The sequence below is a fragment of the Oxyura jamaicensis genome, chromosome 2, assembly GCF_011077185.1.
Source record: "Oxyura jamaicensis isolate SHBP4307 breed ruddy duck chromosome 2, BPBGC_Ojam_1.0, whole genome shotgun sequence".
Taxonomy (NCBI): domain Eukaryota; kingdom Metazoa; phylum Chordata; class Aves; order Anseriformes; family Anatidae; genus Oxyura; species Oxyura jamaicensis.
The window spans coordinates 89,257,977-89,279,829 of NC_048894.1; the positions used below are offsets into that span (position 1 = coordinate 89,257,977).

Sequence of the window (21,853 nt, forward strand, 5' to 3'; positions counted from 1 at the left end):
TTTTTTTTTTTTTTTTCTTCTTTTTTTTTTTTTTTCCATTCTGCTAAGGTTGGTTTGTGCTTCTTTCTTTGTACCTTCAAAGTCAGGATTAGTATTGTTTACACAGACAGAAGGCTTACATTCACGATGATTAATGGGGAGGGAAAGGCCTTGAAATCCATCACATCTAGCACATTGCCAGACTAAATTACTCAATCGGCTGCCAAATAGAATGGCTACAGCAATTTTCTTTGCATCTTGTCTACTGAAATATGTTATTTAGGATCATTGCTTGTTTAACCATTACACGGTTATTAATTGGGAGTTTGGCTAGATTTCCCTGAGTTTAGCCCTGAAGTTAAGATAAATTTTCTTTTCTGGCCTCTAGCTCAGCGTGCTTTTGGCTGTGGATTAATTTTCAATTTCAGTTCAGTTTAATTTGATTTAAATATTATGGGAGGGAGTAAACACATGGCTGGAGGAAGTAAGAAGACAGAGCCAGACCTCAGGGTGCCCAGTTAAAGGGAAAGGGTCAATCAGCACTGGCTGAAATACAGGATGTTCAGTTTAAAGTTAATCTAAAAAGGTCTAATTAATACCAAGGGTGACTGAATACTGACACAGGTTATCCAGAGAGGCTGTTTGGTTTTGACAACTCAACACCTGGCTGGACACAGTCCTGAAAAAAAATGTTGTAGCTGACCCTGGTGTGAACAGGAGGCTGGACTGGAAAATCTCCAGAGGTGCCATCCCAGTCTGTGAAACTGTGCTGCTGTACAGTTTCGGATGCCCAAGCATGATAAATCCATTATAAAAAGTTTAAAGATGCGTCTTCTCAGAACTGTACAGATATGTGAACTGTTTTATTGGAGATGAGAAGAGACACCTAATCCTTAAAAGTAGAGATTAATTTCTGCCCTAGAACAAATCCATGTCTCTTTTGCTGCAGGAAGAAGTTGTAGCCCAGACTTGGGTGTAAGCCAACCGGAGTTAATGCTTTAGTATTTACACAGGCGGTGTCCTGCACTTAACTGATGCTTTTGCAGAATACCTCTCTCAGGGAATTTCACCATCATTTTCTGTTCCTCAAGAAATGAAGATAGGTGGGCATATGTGGAAGTCTCTGTGGAAAGTATTTTTAAATCTAATTTTTTATGAAAAATACATAACTACATACACGTTGGAAGAACATTAAATATTGATTCTGTCGAGAAGCATCTGCCCGAATTCAGCCCTATATATGCATACATAACAATCTGTAGTCTTAATTGAGGGTTACTGCACATTCTCTTTTTACACAAGAGCTTTGCTTCATAAAACTCCAAGGAAGAATGCTCATCTTTTAATGATTAGCTAGTCAACCTTTTTTTTTTTCTTTTTCTTTTTCTTTTTTTTTCTTTTTTTTTCTATATGTAGCCTGATACCTAATTTTACATATTACTCATACTCATGCCCTGAAAGTAGAATGCATTTTCTCATGGTCTTTTCTGTGCTATTCATCATTAATGAATGATGCTATGTTTACGTTCATAGCTCACAATGATGGAACTCCAGATAAATCAAGGAGAAAAAAAATCCATTTAAAAGTATTTCTATTGGATGTATCAGCAGGAGCCTATATTTGTTTATAAAGTTCCATCAGTTTTGGCTCATGGGGTTTGGTTTTGGTTTTGTTGTTTTCTGGAAGTCTTGGAAATATGTGTCATTATTCCTCTATCTTTTGAAAAGCAATTGTTACAAGTTCTTGGTTTTCATGTGTGTCTGTATCAGATCAATGAAAAGTGTGCCCATTTTGGTTTGCCATGCATGTAAACCTCTGTCCCTGGTTGAAATTACATGCACTGCCAAGCCTGAGGATTTTATATTTTTGTCTGAGATTTTGTTAGGAAAGCTACATGAGTGTTTTATACTTAGATGCTTGTAGTCAACTTGCAAAATAGTGCTCTAATGCTAGGAGACTTGCTCTTTTATTAATATTTTTTGTTACATACTTGTTTTTAATGGTTAAATGTACCCAATTTATTGCATGTTGTTAAGTGTTATTAATCTTGTAAAACATGTTGGAATACGTTGCATTTAAAAGTGTGAGCTCTGCAGCATAAAATAAGAATCAAAACAATCATGTTTAACCAGGCGAAGTTTTTATAATGCACGTGTGTAAGTCGGATTTCAGTTTGTATAAAAAAGCATTTTTCAGGTTAACTGCTGACAGAGTCAACTTGGAGCCTATCCTTTCCTTGCAGTCGTATCAAGTGAATTGCCAGAAATATCACAAAGGAAATGTGGGGGCAGGTGCAATTCTGGTGTGCTCCTTTGGCATCTGGCTGGCTGGCATACTGCCACAGGTGTTCCACGTCATGTGTAAAGGAGCAGCTTTTGCTGAAATACTTGAGCTGATTAAAGCTGCCTTATGTCCTTTGAACTTGCTGGGTGCTGTTTTTTAAAGGGAGGGAAAGGGTAGCAAGAGGACCATGAAGTGGAGGAAGCTGCTCTGTGAGGGCTTTCTGAGGTCCTGGTGTGGCGATGCTCTGGCCACCTCTCGGGGAAGAGCTGTGTTTCTTTCTGTTTGTATGCTTGGGGCACTAAGAGCCATTGGGGAACAGGCTTTAGGGAAAGGAGATCTGTGTGTGTGTGCCTTGTTGGAATGGTAACCAGAGAACTTTGAATTCAAGGGCCCCGGAGCAGAGCTACAAAGGAGTGCTCGGTGCCTTTCCTTCAAAAAGAAAATGGGTGGGGAGCCTCTGCTCCCCACATGCCACAGTCACAGCTTGTCAAGAAGCTGTGCTCACCACGTCTGCTTTATCTCTGGGGTTGCATCAATGTAATGGGACCAAAAATGTTAGTCTGTCTCGTAAATATCCTCAGCAGCTCACCAGAATTAAGGTAGTTGAAGATGAACAATTAGGTAAAATGGAGTAGCAACAGTATGAATCTGGAGGTCTCTCTATTGTGTCAGGAGTGTAGGAATTTATAAATCTCCTTCAGTACTTCCTGTGGGCTTTAGTGGGTGACAGAAACTATGGCCAGCCCGTGCCATGTAAGAGCATAGCGTTAAACATGTTAACAGCCTGACTGAAATTTTAAGTGTCAAAACTCTTGTGCCATCTCATTAGAATTAAAATAATGTTTCATCCACCAAGTAACACAAGATTTTTTTTGTTTCTTGGTGAGCTTATACTTGATTTTTAGATGATATGTTAAGGGCAAGTTCCAGCATGCTTCTGTATACCCACTGGGTTACACCCAGAGCCAGCAATGTCTGTGGCCGGGCCCGAGCTCGCTGAGCAGGGAGCTCCATACTGCAGGGCCACTTGGCTTTGCCCAGAGGAGGCCTTGTGAAGGTGGTGTCACTTGAGCGTACAGGACAGGGAAAAATCCTGGTCATCACTTTTGTCACTCATGTTCAGCATTAAAAATAGATGGGTTGTATTGTATCTTTGTATATGTTGCCATTAACCTTAATCTTCTTCTTTTTTTTTTTTTAAAAAAAAATCTATTTTAATCTGTAAATCCTTTGTCTCTGCACTGCAAAAAGATCTGAACTTTGAATAATACTTTATGTCTAAGACTAGCTTGCAGAAGCTCCCAAATACTTCTGAGGTATTAAAGTAGTGCATAAGAATTGCCTCCCTTGTCCCCTCTGTGCCTGGGTTGGGGGCAATGCCAACACATACAGAGGCTGGACAGGGGGTGGACAGAGAACAGCCCTACAGAGAAAGACTTAGAGGTATGGGTGGATGAAAAACTGAACATGAGCTGGTAATGTGTTCTTGCAGTCCAGAAAACCTACTGTATCCTGGGCTGCATCAAAAGCAATGTGGCCAGAAGTACAAGGGAGGTTATTGTCCTCCTCTTCTCTGCTATTGTGAGGCCCCACCTAGAGCCCTGTGTTCAGTTCTGGGGCCCCCAGCACAGGAAGGACATGGATCTGTTAGAGTAAGTCCAGGAGAGGAAGATTAGCAGTACAAAAGAACGTCACAAGGATGATCAAGGGGCTGGAGCATGTGTCCTATGAAGACAGGCCGAGGGAGTTGGGGTTGTTCAGCCTGGAGAAAAGAAGGTTCTGGGGAGACCTTACAGCGGCCTTCCAGTATGTAAGCTAGGCGGGGACTCTGTGCCAGGGAGTATAGTGATAGGACAAGGGGGAATGGCTTTTTTTTTTTTTTTTAAAAAAAAAAAAAAAAAAAAAAAGGGTGGATATATTTAGATTAGATATTAGGAAGAAATTATTTACTCTGAGGGTGGTGAGGCACTGGCACAGGCTGCCCAGAGAAGCTGTGGATGCCCTATCCCTGGAGGTGTTCAAGGCCAGGCTGGATGCGGCTGTGGGCAACCTGGTCTGGTGGGAGGTGTCCCTGCACATGGCAGGGGGGTTGGAGATAGATGGTCTTTAAGGTCCCTTCCTACCCAAACCATCCTGTGATTCTAAGACTAAAAAGTAGACTTTATATAGTGTCAACTAGCATTAAAATTCTCGTTTCTATTAACAGTGCTATCCATCTACATCTGTACAGAATTGCCATTCTGTTTTCAGCTTACAGCTTTATTTTTGTGATGTGTTTTTTGTGAGAAAGTTCAATTCTTAGTCTGGTATGGGTTAATGTAAGTGCCCTGTAAATCAATTTCTTAGCATTTTTCAGCCGTGATGTATATGACAGAACAAATGAACAAGGGCTAAAAAGAAAGGATTAGACAAAGAGGGATTTAAAGAAACTTTGATAAGAAACAAAATATTCTTGTATTTGTGGCCAGGAATAAAATGTTTTTAACTTCCTGAATGACATTATGGTATCTTTAACAGGAGTAAAGAAATGGCAATAGGTCTATAAACAACAGATTTTGCATTGAAGCTAAAATGAAGCATACCAATAGTAACAAAGAAAGCAAAATCATAAAAACTTAAACTGATTCTAAGCCTGTGGAGTGAGCATTAGTCACAAGGTTTGGCATGGTGCTGCTTAGTGTAAGATGGTTTTCAGAAGCACTGGAGAGGCCAGGTCATCTATTTTACCTGATTTCACCTCTTACAAGCACAGAGCTCTGCTGTAATTTTGTTCATTTTCGAGTAGCTGGGTGGTAACAAAGCTATAATTAATGATGATTTCTCATCACCATCAGGGGAAAAGGATCTTAATGTAACTCTAACTCTTCTAGGCCTTCACGGTGTTTTTTTGGCTTGTTTGCTTCGTTATGGCATTCCCTAATTTTGCCTGTGTGAATGCTGCTGGTTGGAAGTCTTACAGCGGTGGTAGAATGTGTGCCACACAGGTGGCAATGGCCAACTGCCTTGAAATCCACGTAGGTTGCCATATAGGCCCATATGCCCTGTAACTTATGGTTTTATGGGTTGTGGCATGCGATGTTTGGACATTTTGGAGGCAATAAGGTCTTCCCTGAGGTGCGGTGTGCAGGCGCTGATGCTCAGCGTTGTTACACGGCTTGCAGCAAACACTGCCGCGGCTGTTGATGAAGTGTCTGCTGAATTTAGGCCAGGAGCTTCCCTGGGAGCTTGAACCTGTGGAGGCAGGGCCTGGCTTTGTCCCACTTCACCGTGGATGTTTGCTTATTCTGATTTAAACACGGGGTGCATCGCTGCCATAGCTCTTGACATGATGAATGGTGTTTTGGCTCTTTGGAAACTGAAAGCAAATAGTACTTCTTCTCGTTCAGTGCTGCTGTTTTCTCTAAGCAGGCTTGTGGTAAAATATGAAGCAGATAGAGAAGGTTAGAGAAGCAGGTGTGTGGGCAGGAAACAGCTTTGAAAAGTTTGACAGCCTGGATGGGAACGTGATGATGTTTTCTGCTAGAGTTTTTCCCCTTTGGTCTTGTTAACTTTATAAAGAACCCCGGGAGAGCATCAATGCCAATACCGGCAAGTTTTTAGAGATTTTCTTAAACCTCTTATTTCACACAAATCTATGAAGTTTTTGGCTGGTCTGTCCTTTTCTAGCTAAGCCCTTCCTAAGAAATTCAGCAATTTTCCCCTCAAAAATAGCTAGGGGTAAAGTCACAAACTACTTTCACAAAAGATTAAGGGTTTGACAAGGGTGGTGGGAACAAAGAAATTCCAAATTAAGTGTGCTCCGTATTTAAACCCCCCTCTCCCAGCCCCCTATTGCACAACAGCAAACTTTCCTAATGCAAGTATGCTGTTGATATATTTCCAAAGAGAATTCCAGTTGGCTGAGAGATGGGATTAAACGGATTAAATAACCTCCTCGTTTTTCAGTCAAAAAAAAACTTCAGTTGAAGGCACATATGAATGTGAACTTAAATGGTTTTGGAGCATATTGTCCTGCTGAACAACCTTAGGCTGCCTTGCAAAATAGCTTGCCCTTCCTGAACAAGGCTATGTGTGTTTGTGCATGTGCAAGTAGGCATGCACACACAGGGTATGGGTGTGCATGGAGCATGCACTACAGCCACAGCTATCGTAGCAATCTATGGCCATGGGCCAAGATGTAGGCTAACAGTTGCAGAAAAAAGTTGCAGGGAATACCAAATGGTGTAGGGTGCTGTGTGTCCATTCAGTCCACGGCTGGTGTGCCCTGCTCAGTCAGTCCCAGGCTCCAGGAGAGCCTGGGAACCCTACAGCCCATCAGCTGGGCTCCTACACTAGTGCTTTTGTGGTCTCCTCATCTCATTCTACCTCTATTGTTTGTTTGCCAGGTGTTACCTCTGCTTCTTTGCACAGACATTTGACATTATGTAAAAAAAAAAAATTACATTAAAAAAAGCCACTCTTCTCATAGAATTAGTTTCCTTTCTGAAGAAGTTATCAGGCATCAACATTATATAAAGTACATAAAGATATTCCATAACTTGTTCTTCCTTCTAATGAAAGTCAGTTTCGCCTTAGCCCTGCCTATCATGTCTTGCTTTCATTTTTCTGACCCCTGGAGACAGGAAATAACAATATGGAGCCCTGTTCCAAGGTCTGTCAGCAGCTGATAAGTTGATGTGTGGCAGATAAGGACTGGAGCCATGCCTTGTATGTGGACAGCATGACTCCGTAGAAAATATATCTCCTGTCTTAGCTGTTTCACGGCATTCTTTGTAATTCTTTGTCCCATGAAGCTTATTGGCCACTACATCAAGTGGCAGCACTAGTGGTTTTATCATGTGTTACTAATTTTTCACCTATAACCAAAAGACCCCTTCTGTTGCTGGAAAGATATAGATGCTGTCATATACTTGGGATAGCATTCATAATAACAGAAAAAAACAAACAAAAAGTTTGTGGGAAGGAACTAGGAGATGGGGGCCGGGTTAGTAGTAGTAGATGAAAGCTACCAGGAATCCCTTAAACTTTTCTGTCACTTCTTTCTAAGGTCTACTGATTTGCCTTAACCTATTGTAATGCAGAGTTGCATCTAAGAGGCTGAAGTAATGCATTCCAGATCTCGATTAAACATCCATTCTTACCGGTCTTAAGTATAAGCAGTAGAGTAATTTTGTATCGCGTGCATGTTTTGCCTTTAAAAGCAGACTTCTTGCTGCCTTTGATTTCTATATTGAATTGGAAAGCATGTGCCAAGAGTAAAATTTGTTTCACATTTGTTTCAAATTCAAATTAAATCCCTTCACCCCCAACCGAAGAATTTATACAAAAAAAAAAAAAAAAAAGTCTTGGTGACCTTATCATGACTGGATCTCATCCCGATCAAGGGCCAAATCTTTTTGGTATTTCAAGGAAGTAAAAACAAGAATTAAGAACTTTCTCTGATTACTGATGGGATAGCAGTGTTCTCCACTTTCTTAGACCTGCAAGGAAAGTGCTACAAAGAAGCCATTTATTCAGTTGGTGTACTTCTTATCTCATTTTTTTTTTTGACTGCCTTACCTTTTTGTTTTACTTTAACACTTGGGCCTGTGTCCCTGCCACCTAACTTTATTCACCTGAGACATGTCTTAGAAGCATGGTGAATGATTTCTTCCTGTACAGCAGTGGAGAGAGATGGGCACCTCCCCAGAACGGGGCAGCCTGCCTAAGATGCCAGTTATCCCCTTGACACAGCACTCTTGCTCTCCTTTTCTCTGTGTTCATGACTGCAGAGGGTCAGGCTTTGCTTCTAGCTTGGTGTAACAGATTAGATAAGGAATATAAGTACCTAACATTATGCCAGAGAAAAAGGAGGAGACTTGATGTAAAAATGAAAGCTGCTCAGCTTAGAGGGTTATTTAAAGCTCTCGCTTAACATGCACATTTCTTTGAAGATCTCCCCTCAAGGAAAGCAGTACTGCATGGCTCACAACCTATATAAAATTTAGCAAATGTTTAGAACGTGTTTGGAAGATTAATAATGTCGTAATTTTTCTCACCCTGTGGGTTTTTTCCTTTTCTTCCCCTATAAAGCAATGTATGAGGGGCTTGTCAGGTTGTGCCTTATATAATTGAGTTGTTATGCCAACAGGCTGTGCTGAAAGGTGTTACATCAGTGATTTCTTTTTCATCCCACTGTGCTTTGATCTCCTGCTATAAAGCAGAAGATCTAACAGTGGAAACTTTTTAGATGATAGATAGATGATTTTTGATAATCCACTTTTCATAATCCTTATGAAAAATGTCTTTCCTTATCAGTCTGAAAAGATTTAATAGCTGTTTTCTCTAGAAAGTCTTATAGTATCAGGATTACAAACTATGGAATTATTGTTAAGAAATATTTTGCTAGCATGTTTTGAAACGTTGCAAATGCTTTAGAATAAATGAATAAAGATGATTCATTGTTGACCACGCTTTGTTGTATTTTCTCACTAAAATGCAAAACTCTTACTTGCGAGTGAGCATATGCAATGGTGAATATTTGCTCTCCTCTTTTGTGTTAATTGTCCTGCTGTACTTTCAGATTACTGAAATTAACTGAAATGGTCAATCCAAATGCACTGATGCATGCATTATATGGTGCCGAAACAAGTGGTAAAAGTTTTGACTCACAAGATCTAACGCATTGTAGGTAATGGATCTGTTAGGATAGTAAGCAGTATGTAGGAGACTGTTTTCAGAGTTTGGGGCAATAAAACGTGACATCCTTTAGAAAGGAACAAGTGCCCATGCTTGCCACTGGATGAAATTCACACTTATATCATCCAGATGAAGTCAGTAAAGTTACTGCAGTTGCCCAGGATCTTGTCCAGCAGAATCCTTGCCCAGTGTAGCTTTTGTTAGTTGGGCTTCCCATGTCCCTGGAAAACAGTGCTTACAGTAAAAGGCCAGCAATTCTTAGGATTATAATTATATATACATATTCACCAGGTCTGATTATATATTTTTCTCTTTTCTTTACAATAGCTTTGGGACAAATTATGCTCTACGTTGATGGCATGAATGGAGTAATAAATCATAATGAAACCATCCAGTGGCTGTACACACTTATTGGGTCAAAGGTAAGACACTCTCCAAAATTGGTGTTTTATATGTTTTTGGTGTTCTTTAAATGCATTCTATTTGTATTACGTATGCATTAGGGTTTTAACAGACTGTGTTAGGCTCCAAATGAGTACATAACGCTCTGCATAGAAACCAGGGCACACTGGGCTGTTATTTCTTTTTCTAAATTTTCCTACTCTTTTATGCTTTTGGTACTTACTCTGTTTTTGAAAGGAAAGGTACTAGAATCACAGAATATCCTGAGTTGGAAGGGACCCACAGGATCATCAAGTCCAAATCCTGGCTCCACACAGGACCACCCAAAAACCAGACCCTATGTCTGAGAGCGTTGCCCAAACACTTGTTGAACCCCGGCAGGCTCGGTGCCATGACCACTGTCCCAGTGCCCGACCACCTTCTGGGTGCAGAACCTTTCCCTAACCCCCAGCCTGACCCTCCCCTGTCCCAGCTCCATGCCGTCCCCTCGGGTCCTGTCGCTGTCCCCAGAGAGCAGAGCTCAGCGCCTGTCCCTCCGCTCCCCTCGTGAGGGAGCTGCAGGCCGCCATGAGGCCTCCCCTCAGCCTGCTCTGCTCGGGGCTGACCTAGAGATGCCTTTGTTGCTGTCTGTGCTGCCATTGCAGTTGACCATGGAGCAGATTTTTTTTTTCTTGCAGTTGCAGTTACCAAGACATTAATTGGGACCACTTTTTGAGTGTTTTTTTGTTTTTTTGTTTGTTTTTCCCTTTGCCTTCTGTGAATGCAAATCCTTTTCTACAGTTTAGCCATTCTGTACTGCTCAACTTTGCTGATCATGGGGGGAGAACAAATTAGAATGGTTTCCTTCTTTGTCTCTAGAGAGCTCTAGATGGCAAAGTCTAGTACCTGGCTGCAGAGGATTCTTTGTTGTTACCTACATATGAGGAGGCATCAACTGAAGACCTATACCAGAGTCTATGTCACTTGAGTTTCTATCATCCAGTGGAACAAACAACCCACTTTTAAGGCTATCTGTGTTGAAAGTTGAAAAAGAATAACATATATTCTGCTTATACTCCATCCTGAACAGTGATAGGGTAGGTAAAGCCACAAATCTGCAGTCTGTTGCAACTCCAACTTTAGTTGAAGTCTATTAAGTCCCACAGGGACTGCTCCTGCTCTTGCCATCTGCCCACCTTCTTGGGACAGATCTGAATGACACAGTAAGTGGAACAGGGTATGTTAGCTATTGTTAACAACTTGAAAGATGCCATGCTCAGTGGAGTTGAATCCATAGTTAGAATTATTAAAAAATAAATAAAAAATGTCCAGGCATTTTTCCTCAAGTGGCTGAGTCACAGAAAATTGTGTTGTGGACACTGCAGTGGCATAGAGATGCTACTGCTTTCCCTCTTCCCCTCTTAAAAATAATATTTGTGACAGGAGAAAAAAAAAAAAAAAAAGAGAGAGAGAGATATGTGTCACAGCCACTACAGATTTTTTTCTGCAGTGTGCAAATTTCACTGCTGCAGAGGACAATCAAGCAAAGAATAGATACTGCAATGTTAAAAGAACTGATTCATCTGAGTTGACTGCTAATATTGGTGGATATGTAGAAGTAGGATCATAATTGTGGTCATCAAATGTCAGCGTTGCTGAGCGTGGTTAATGCGCAGTTCATGTTTGGGAGATGATGAGAAAATTTCCCCCCACATAAAGTGTTCCACTGTTGGCTGGGTGTTACGCTGGGCAGTTTGCCCTCCTGAAGCAGGGAATGTTAGCCACAGTTGGAAAAGCAGTGCCAGAAGAGAGAGAAATGGTTTGCTTGTTATGGATCCTTATTTTCTATAGAACAGATGAAAGAGGCAAGCAAAGAAAGGGGAAAAAAACGCTGTGATATCCATAATTACTTCCATTCTCTAATGAACGTAGTCAGGGAGATACAAGTCTGTATTGCTACCTTGCAGATGAAATTCTGGCTAGATTTTTTTGACCAGAGTGACTCTCCAGTCCTTAAACTCCTTCTTCCCTCCCCCATGGTCAGCCCAAATGATTATCTCCATATCCTGGCTCAGTGCCTGCAGCTAAGGAATGTGGGCAAAGTGCTTTGAATAGTTTGGTTTCAGGTAGCATCAAAGTTGCTTTTTTATTATTATTATTATTTGACTGTCTTGGAAGAGATGTAAGTCCATGTCTGTGTGCCAGAAGTTAACCGAAGGTATGACAGGCTTACCATCACAATGTGGTGTGACAGCTGCTTTATGCACTTTAAGATGGTTTTGGCTTTCTGTGAAAAACAAATCTGTGGAATCTGCACCATATCTAGAGCCTAACTTGCAGTCCTACTATGCTGGTTCCTTCTCTGCAGCAAAGGAAGGGAAAATTTGTTAACACTGCTGAACAAAAAGGAATAGTAAAATTGCCAATTAAGTATCAAGACAAATCCCTTTAAGAGGAAACAGAAGGCATGCAGTCATTCAGCTGCCACAGCTGTGGCTGGACACATTACTTCTTGCCCTCTCAAAAACTCTGATGAGGTTTAATAAACTCAGCAGTGGAGGTGGTTGAATTTTTTTCCACTGCAGATTTTTTTCTGTCAACTTCTATAACAGTTTTGACCTTTTACTGCTACTTGCTCTGCTGTATTTGTGTAGGGCTGCTGCCTCTGTCTCCCTTCCTCGCTTAGAGCAGTATATGATTTCATGTGGTTTTCCACTGCAGGACATGCATTTAGTGAAGGACCTTAGGGTTTGTCACACTCAGCACTGTGACAGCTGTAATTTTGGCACCCAGCTCCACTTTAGGCACCTAGTGATACTTCTGTACTGGGTTAGGGGAAGGGAGGGGACTGAAATTTGAAATTAGTGAGACAAAAATATAAGCAATTAACTAAAAGCCCTTCTAGGCTGTCACTATTATATGAGTTACTATTGATAGTTCCACTCTGGTTTTAGCCCCTAAATATCAATAAATTTTTATATAGATGGATTATTGGATAGCGTCATTAATTTTAATGTTGTAGTTTAAATTTTCCCTGAACAAAATTATTGGTGAGGCGGTTAAAATTCGAGCAGTGTGGCTGCACTAGTGCTGCTGCCCTTACACAAGGTTAAAGGTACCAGTGGCGTCAGGGTAAGGAACTGAAAAAAAGGAGGAAAGTCAATCTTAGATAACTCGTGTGTTAGTGGAGAAAGAACATCTGCTTCAAACTGGTATTACATGGGCATTAGATTGGAAACTTTAAGTTAGCTTCTGCCATGCTATTTAAAGATAAGAACATTATCAGCAAATCCCAGACTCTCAGGGCCACTTCAGTCCTTTGCAAGACACCTGCACCCATGTGTGACCATGCTGGTGTGTGCCAGTGGCCTTTCACAGCCTCGCTGTGTACTGCTTTCCAGTCATCAGTGGCTAATAGATCACTGGGGCATCGCATCCACAGGATAACCCCAATTTCAATATACGTATCACTACTATTTCATCATCAGCTATGTACATTGCAATTCATTAGTCTTTCCCCTTTTAATAAAGCATTCAAGTAGGTACTTAATTGTAGATGTATGGTTACATTCTGTTCGTGTCCAGAGACCAGGAATCCCTAACTGAAGCCAGCAGTGTACTGCTGTACTACTACAAAAGAGGGCTACAGCATGGCCAAGGGCATGATCATCCTATATAAGCTAGGAGTTACATGAATAGGAAGTATCTGTGTCAATAGTTTTCTCTCAGCATTCATTGGTAGTATGGAACATTCATGCAAGATAGTTTGCTTAAAAACAAACAAACAAACCCCCCAAACAATGAGTCAATGAATGTTAGTTAACAGTGCTTTCAGAATTGCTCCTTAATTATTACTTTTTTTGAGTAAACTAACCTTTGAACGATCTTGCTTTAACTGATCACACGCTGTAACACAAACCTAGATTCAACCTCGCAGCATCTGGGAAATGATATTCTACCACTTACTTGTATTTTCTGCTGGCTGCACACGGCTGCAGTTGAAATTAGAATTAAGTTTTTGTATCAAATTGCAAATTATGTTTAGCCTGGTTGCAAAGGGACCTGAGGCACTTGTGCTGGCACCACAGGGCCCTTTGGAGCTCTCTGTTGGATCACCTGCAGGTAGGCTTGGTTTGATGGTGATGGCAAGGACTGTTGGAAAATTTCTCTTACCCAAAACAGGGGACACCAGGTTAGAGATGTAGAAGTGCTAAGCCATATTTAGTCCTTGTAATGTGTTTTTCATCTGTTAGCATGTATGAGGTAATATATATTATCTTTCATATGCATTGGTATTCACTCAGAACTGTTAATAGAAAGCACACAATGCTGTATCAGTGCCTTACCCTCTCCAGGACTGGTTACCGACTGTTTACAAAAACTACATTTCTGAACAAAACATCTGGGAGAAAAACAACTGTTTATATCATCCAGTAAAGGAAGCAGAAGTTATTTTGCATGGCAAACCTGCAAGGTTTTGCCACTTCATGCTGGTCTTCAAATGTATAAGACATTAAGCATTCCACATCTTGAGTCTGGTTTCACCTTTTCTTCCCCTCCATTTCTTACTGCTACTGATAATCATTATTTTTTTCCCATTTGATGATCCAGGCCGTTCTAATTCTCCCCAGGGGAGCTAAAGCTCCTTTTTGGCATTGTTTTCAGTGGAAAGTAATCCATTTTCAAAGTGGTGCTGGGTAACCTCAGAAGACTGGGAAGAATGGTAGGCCTAGGCTGACACAACAAGGTTGATTAAAGATTCCTATCTCACATCTTGTTTTAATTTTTTTTTCCTACTTTGCTTCTGTCTGGGCCCTATACTGCAAGGTTAAATATGAATTTCAGCTAGCAAGTTATCCATGTGCCTTGTGTGAATCTTTTGCTTCCCTTTGCATGCAATAGCGACTTTTTGAATATTTCAAATATAATCCAATCCAAAAGAAGAAAAAGAATGTTTTTTTATATTTTTTCTCTTTTGTTTTGAAATCAATGTTCATACAGAACATAGCTGTATTGTATTAATTTGTCCATTTCAAAATAAAATTCCTGTTTTCAAGAGAAGAGTTCAGTAGAGCTTTTACCTGTGAGGTTACTGTGAAACATCTATATGGTTGGTAAGTCATTTCATGATACTTTTGAAAGAAATAATATTCTTAGTTACTCAAAGCACTAAACCTAATTTGAGTCACTTAAGGTATGTAGAGGCAAAAAATCAGTTAAAGCACTTGATTAAATCAGTGTGTTTCACAAGCCCTTTATGCATGCACTCAACTGAAGTCATGAACAGAGCAGAGAATACCGTAGAGCTTGAACTTGGGCTTTTCTTTTCCTCAAGAAATTTCTCACCAAATCCTATAGAAATGGATGTTAAACTGGATCTACAAATCTTACGGTAAATTGATTTATACCCATAGAGAAAGTTACAAACCAAAGGGAATTAAAAGATCTGAATAAGACTGGAGATACTAGTTTGAGTGCAACAGAAGACCAAAACATGTTAAATGAATTCACCAATAGAGGTTGGATGGTTTACTTTCATGATGAGGTTCTTGGAAATGTCATGTATTTGCATTTCATGATTTTTTCTGATGATATATTTTGTAAATCATTCTGTACGAATGGCCTGCTTGGAGTTATCATTGGGTGGATGATGAAATGGAATATGCACAGGAATATGCCCAATTTTTGAGCAGAAGGTAGTGCTGTAGAATTCTCTTGCTCTTTATTCTTAATGTGTTTGGAAGAAAAGCTGGCCTGATAGAAAAGTTAAGCATCCGGGATAAATTACACAGCTCAAAGACCGACTTTGATTAATTTCATATGCTGTCATCTTCCCAATCTGCTGCCTTGGTGGTTAATGAACTCATTTGCAGACTTTGACTAATGAGACTCCATGTACAGTTCATGTACAAACAACATAGATTCCATGGTCTCTGACCTCCAGCAACAAGTCCAACAAACCTGTATTTTCATTCTGTTTTTATGTCTGCCGCAGGTAGAAATGTCCATTAGGTGTCAGTGTTTTGGTTCCTCAGGCTCCTTTTCGGCCTAGAAGCGATGACAGTCCTCTCGGGTCGGTGTGCTTTCCCCATGCTCTGCCCTGCCCCATGCTCAAGAACCTGAGCTGGGATGAAGAGGTACGACTGCTTGGAGTTCAGTGGAACTGTGAACATTCATGTCAGTTTAGGAACTGGCTCTTAAATCTAAGCTGATATGCAGTTAGCCATTGAACTATTGTTATGAAAATGGTTGTGTACCGGAGAAAGAAAATCCTGGATTTATAGGAAATTAACTTTTCTACTTCCTGCCTTTCAGGGGCCTGAGCCAATGCTTACTGAAGTCAGTGGAAAGCTTCCCTTGGTCTTCCACTCAGAATCTGTAACTACACTGTTGCAAGAGCATAGTTTATTTTGAATTGTATTTAATTAGTGCTTTGAAGATAAGGATCAGGATGTTGCAATAAACTTGGAATAGGATAAGCCAGCCAGTGCAGACTACATTATGTGCTCGCTGTGTTCTGTCCGACTTAGCAGACAGACTGCTTCAAGTCCTCTTTTTTACCAACCGTATTTGTAGATGAGCTTCAAAGGCATCCCACCAAATATGGCTGTTTGCAGTAGTCCAGTCCCGCAGCAGTAATTATCTCTTCAGCTCAGCCTGTTGCATTCACTCCCAAGTATTTTGAAGGGATAAATGCCTGTTTTTCTGTGTTCAAAATGAATTCTTGTAGATCAAGATGATGCTTAGAAAGCACGGTTACCCCATATCACGTCAGAGATCTTATTTCAACTCATTTGAAGTGGAGAATGAGAAAATGTAATGATTAACTGCGAACAATGTGGTGAATGTTCAGGCTCAACTTTTCACTCGATCACATCTATTCAAGCATGTATGAGAAACTGTCCTGTTAGCAGTGAGTGAAATATATCCAAATATTTTCCAGAAAATACCATGTATCTTTGTAGATGTACAAAATTCTTGTTGTAAATTAAAGGCATGAAGAAAAAGAAAGTGTAATACTGGAATGAAGTGGAGGATGAAAAAGAAAGAGAGAGAGAGAAACATAAAAAATGCCGCTAGCTTTTAGAATACCATTGTTCTCTTTCACTGAAGCAGTTCAGTCACAGATCTGTTATCGTTGACATTTGTGAGCAAATGTGCCTCAGGTCCTAGCTATTAATGTTTGCTGTTGGCTACTAATATTTTTTAACAAGCATTAAGTCCAACATTATTATGAAAAGCAAAGATGCAGGTGGAAAGCTTGTTTGTAGTGAGGCATGTAGGGAAAGAAAATGGGGAGCCTACTTGTCTTCTCAGCGTGCACGAAGCCACCAGTTTGGAAAGTCCTTGACTATAAAATCTGAACAAGAAAAGCAGCAAATTTTCAGCCATAAATTGTCAGATGGAAAAGAGGGAAGGAATACAAAAGAGTTGTTGCGAGGATAAAAAGCAGATGATTGTAATCCTCGTTTATAGTACATGCCATCAGATGGAAGAAGCATGCTTCCCTGAGATACTCGCGCATGTCTAAACACGGAAATCAACTTGGCCTGTATGAAACACATTGCTGTCATTATGCCAGACCTCTTGGGAAAGCTAAGCTGTTTTTTTTGCAGGTAGAAATATCATTAGTACTAAGTCAGGATTTTAGTAAACTGCATTCATAAGGGAATGCAGCATGTTATGAAAATAAAAGAAGCAGTTGTGACTGATTTCTCTCTGGAAGCACTGTTTAATGAGCTCGGATGCATATTGCTGCAGTTTGCAGGGTTACCCATCTTCTGGTCTCTCTTGCTCTTAGGTGATGCAGGGTTGCATCTTTTCTGGCAGTGTCTGTGGTGCTTGGTGGAGGGCAGGTGGACTACTTTGAAGTTTTCATGAAGAAGGAGGAAAGCTCATCTGGTTACTGAAATGCTACCGAATTTAACATTCGTTATCTTGGAACATTAGATGAGGTGGAGTTTTTTTCTCTAATTGTAAAATAAGTGTGTGCAGAAGTACAGGAAATGCAATTAATGCACTTCCTCTGAATTCCCTTGGATTTTATTATCATAATAATTTCCCATGTCCAGTCAGTAATTCAGTGTCCAATTAGGAGACCTCAGCTGTTTTCAGCACTGTTGCAGCACTGGGACGTGGACTGCATGGGGAGTGCTTATTTGTGTGCACGCTTGCATGTGGTCTGAGTGTTGGCATCCTGGTAGGAAGCCATTCATCCATCCTTCCCCGAGTCCTGATCTCCAAAACTAAGACTAATGCTACCAAATTTTACAGCATCTGATATTGGAAAGAGAGCAGTAAAGGAGCCCAGGAGCAGGGTATCAGCCATCTTCAGTCTGAAATGACCATTACTGAGTACAGCTGTACTTTAAACCTGCTACAGTGCTCATCTATCAGATGACTGATTCTGGTTTATGTACTTAATACTCCCAGTAAATAGGCATTTTTTCAATGAAAGTCGTAGGCTTATGACAGTAGCAAAAACCCCTTTGTACTCTGTCCTCATTTTGCCTTGGTGTCCCATGCCTCGTTTCAGCAAGCTGCTGGACAAGCGCTTGTGTGCAAGATGGGCACCAGATGTTCTGGTGTGCAGTGAGGCCGTGAGCCCTGGTGAGTGGGGGGATCAAGGCCTGCATCACATGTGTTAGGAGAGACGTATACAAGATCAGCACAAAAAAAAATAAGAGAACAAAGCATAGTGAATAGGCATGGATACCTACAGACAGGTAGGTACCTCATTTGTATTTATTGCCCAGTTGTTACGTTGTTCCTCTTCCCCTATGCAGTGAGACCCGTGGAAGGAAAAAACTACTGGCATCCATATGCTCTGAAGCTTAATTAAGTGTCCTGAGCTTTTGAGACAGGTTTTTGGTTGTTCCGCCAGCAGAAAGCATAGGTGTGTGTGCTGAGACCACTCATGCAGTTTTGTAGGAAGAAATGAGGTGGTCAACTTTCTGCATTATTTGGTGTGTTTAAAGATGCTGGCTCTTTATGGCTGTTAGAAGGCATTATGGTTAATTTTTATTTATTCCCTCAGGTTTGAAGAATGTAGGCAGTCTTTCTTTATAGTAACAGGGCTTTGGGCTTACCTTATGTATTTATCACAATATCCTCAAGATACTTTTAATTGCTTCATTTTTTCTCACTGTTTATAGTAAACCTTTAGAGCCCCAGAGTTAGTTACCAAGTTGCTGCATCATCTCCCCTCTGTTTTGATGATTGTTGCATTGTTACTAAAGATTTCTGAGAGGAACTGCACCGTTGGGGCTTACCCTTTTTATGGGATTTTGTAGAAATACAATTTGTAAGGAAACAACAGCAGAAATTCCACACAAACTCTGTTCAAACTTTTGGCTGCATAAGGATCTCATACTCCTCTAAAGTCTGAATTGAATCCACTGTGTACTCTGTGTCTACTCATGTGGGCGTATCTTTTTCTGTTGACCTGTGCTGCTTAACCTTCTCTCTCCATCTTTTGTCTGAATTTCCTATCTTTCTGAAACTAGAAAACCCATTGAGACAGAAACTGAATTAATCAGTACAGCCTTGTCCTTATTTTTCTTCTTAAACTGATCTTGAATTTCTTCAATTAGTCACTGTCTTGGTTTCCATGCATATAGTGCAGTAGTGGAATCCTGCCTGCAGGAAAGGTGGTATCCAGCATTTTTCATAGCATCATGTAAACACAGCTCAGCCAACACAGCAGTTAATATTCCAGTGTTTCGCTTGTAGCTCAGCCTGGAAGAATGACCCAGCTAGGGAAGGAGTCCATACTTTGGAACACCAAGGCTGAATCCAGATTCTAGGCACATTCTTGAACCAGTCTCCAAATCCCTTTGTTCGTCAGTCCCTCATGTGGAAAATTGGTGTTTGGATTTTACAGCCCTGAGGGAAGAACATGAGGGAGTGGAGGGACAGACTATATGCGTTAAAGACAGATATGTAGGTGAAAGCTGAACCTGATACTAATTGTTACCATATCTTTCCTTCTTGCATCTCTCAAAAACGCTTGTCATTCCTTTATTTAGATAAAGTCATTCTTTAAAGCAACAGCTACTAGGTGAAGATACCTGGACAATGGTTAAAAAAAATAATAATAATATTCTATCAAAAACTGAAACCATCAAAACGTATGCAATGGCTTTATATTCAGCATGTAGTGCATCCCAAGAAGCCTCTGAGTTCCAGCCAGCTCAGGTCACTAAAATTACTGCACTAGGTTGTTGCCCTAGTACTCATCTTTGCTATCTCTTAGCTTTTATGTTTGGCCTCTTCAGCTCAGGAAGGAAGATGTTTGGTAAAATATGTGGACTTCAAGTACTTTTCATAAGATCAAGATCAAAAGAAAAGTTCTTTTTTTTTTTTTTTTTTTTTTTTTTTTTCCCCCCCCTCAGTCCTCTAGTAGTGGTTTATACCATATAAAGTCTTTTCAAAATAGTTTCCAGCATACCAGCAGGTTCTCTAACTAGCTCCCATGACACACTGAAATGTGTTTCATCTGGACCTGCTGAGTACTCTCTTCCAATATTGTGATCCTCTTTGATCACAGCAACTGGACGAGGAGTTCAGATACTTCCTTACTTGCCTGCCCCACCTCCCTCTGCTGTTTTCCTGCTTGAAGACTACATTAATAAAAATCAAGAATGTGTTGCTCAATATAAAAATGCTGTTAATACCTTAACCAGTGTGGAATTTTTTTTAGGTTGGTCCCTTTTATTTTTGAATTTCTTCTTCTCATTAAAAGACACAGTACTGTAGTAAAAGTTTGGTTTCTTTCATTTCCAGCAGTGTGTAGCTGTATCCTTTAGTGATAAATTTAAAGCATCCTCTTCAGAAGCCTTATTTTTTCCTCCACAGCACTTAAAATTTCACTGTGTTGGTGTCTAAGCACCTTATTGTTATGATTTCGTAGGGAAAAGCAGCTCCTCTAACTCACAGTGTGAATACTTCCATAGTAGAGCTTTGCATAGTTACAGCCTTTTGTGCAAAATGTGAAGAAAAGAAGAAAATTGGATAAGAGACCCCAGCAGGTATTAATGATTGCCTCAAAATGATTAATCCCACATGGGCTGTTTCTGTTCACCTTGTTTTCCTTTAAGTACAGTGAACAGAATTCCACTTCTTTGCACTTTCTCCTTGGTGTCTCTGGTGGTATAACTTCCACGTGACTCTCAGTGGTTTGTAGTGCTCTACTCTTGTGTCACTTGTTTTTGTCTTCCTCGTTGTGCTCTAGCTTCCCCATATCCTCATCTGATGTCTGTTGGGGTGCTCCTCCATGCACAGAATGTCTGTAGGGTCTCCCATAGTGTAAATTCTGGGTGGCTGGAGGGAAGGATGGGGCAGACCTTCTGAAGATAAATTTTCCTCCAGATCTGTGTTGCCTGGTCATTTAGTCAGATGGCCATCTGTAGAAGCTGCAAATCTGATAGATTGCTGCCAAACTTGCTTAGAGTCCTGAGAGACTTCAAAATTTGCTGCTGCCTTGCATGATATCCTTCCTCCTTTCATTGTCATCCCCCTCTGACAGAGGACATGCAAGGCAAATGCCCAAGTTCTGTTTGCACCAATGGAAGATCCAAGTTCAGAGCAGAGTATCAGACAGAAAATGTCTGTTTACTAAGTAGAAACTGCTGTATGCATCAAGATAGCCATGTCATTTACTAGCTTGGGTCTTATACACAAGCAGCAAGTACTCTGAGATCAACCCAAGGAGTTGGGCTCTGGGACAGGACCTGAAAGTTGAACCCAAGTCGTACCTGACGTCATCACCTGATGTGGATAATCCTGCAATTACTCATCTGGGGGGTTGTTCTGCTTTCCTTCCCTTTTGCTCAGAAGGGTGGGTTAGGATTATTTGTCATCTTTGGCTAAACTAAATACGATGTTATATGGAACAGATGTGATGGACATCACCAGATTGACAAATAAGGGTAGTGACTTGCCCTCCCCTACAGGTCATGAGCACAGTGCATTTTAACAGGTCTGAGCAGTTCGATCCCAGTTTGCACTAGATATGATGTTATGGATACTAGAGCACTGATAACATCCTGCCAATTCAGTTATTTAGCTCCAGAAGGAAAACGAAGTCTAAAACAGAATCCTTCCTTTCAGGGGTTACTTTATAAAGCTTTTTCAGTAGAAGGCCATTCCCTGTGGAAATGAGTTGCAGTTCGAAAGGAAAAAAGGGTAATAATTTACTCATTCTTGCATCCTCAGGAGGCTTTAGACTTACACTTTCCTTTAAAACCGTGCTGCTAATTTGTGTGTGTCTGTGTTTTAACTTTAAATCCTGCTATGTCAATAAAAACATAATTTGCCTAAATACCATGTATCTTCAAAACAAAAGGAAAATTAAAATTTGGAAATCTATGGGTATATATTAAAACCTCCTGCTTGCACCTGAGGTTCCTCCTTTCCTGCATGGGTACAGACACACGCGGTGACCACTCAGGCACATGCCTTTTCTCTGACTGCTCAAGAGAAGCAGCATAATTTAGTACAACCAAGAAGCAGAAGACATTACAGTTGTTC

At 40.5% G+C, this 21,853-nt stretch overlaps 1 protein-coding gene across 4 annotated transcripts in view; it reads left to right on the forward strand.

Annotated features, from left to right (window-relative positions):
• FHOD3 (formin homology 2 domain containing 3) overlaps positions 1-21,853 on the forward strand; it is a 410,832-nt gene that overhangs the window by 242,681 nt on the left and 146,298 nt on the right. For all 4 annotated transcript variants that reach the window (XM_035317954.1, XM_035317955.1, XM_035317956.1 and 1 more), the window contains exon 6: positions 9,269-9,363. In XM_035317954.1, the coding sequence (XP_035173845.1) occupies positions 9,269-9,363 (95 nt within the window). The remainder of the gene's footprint in view (positions 1-9,268; positions 9,364-21,853) is intronic.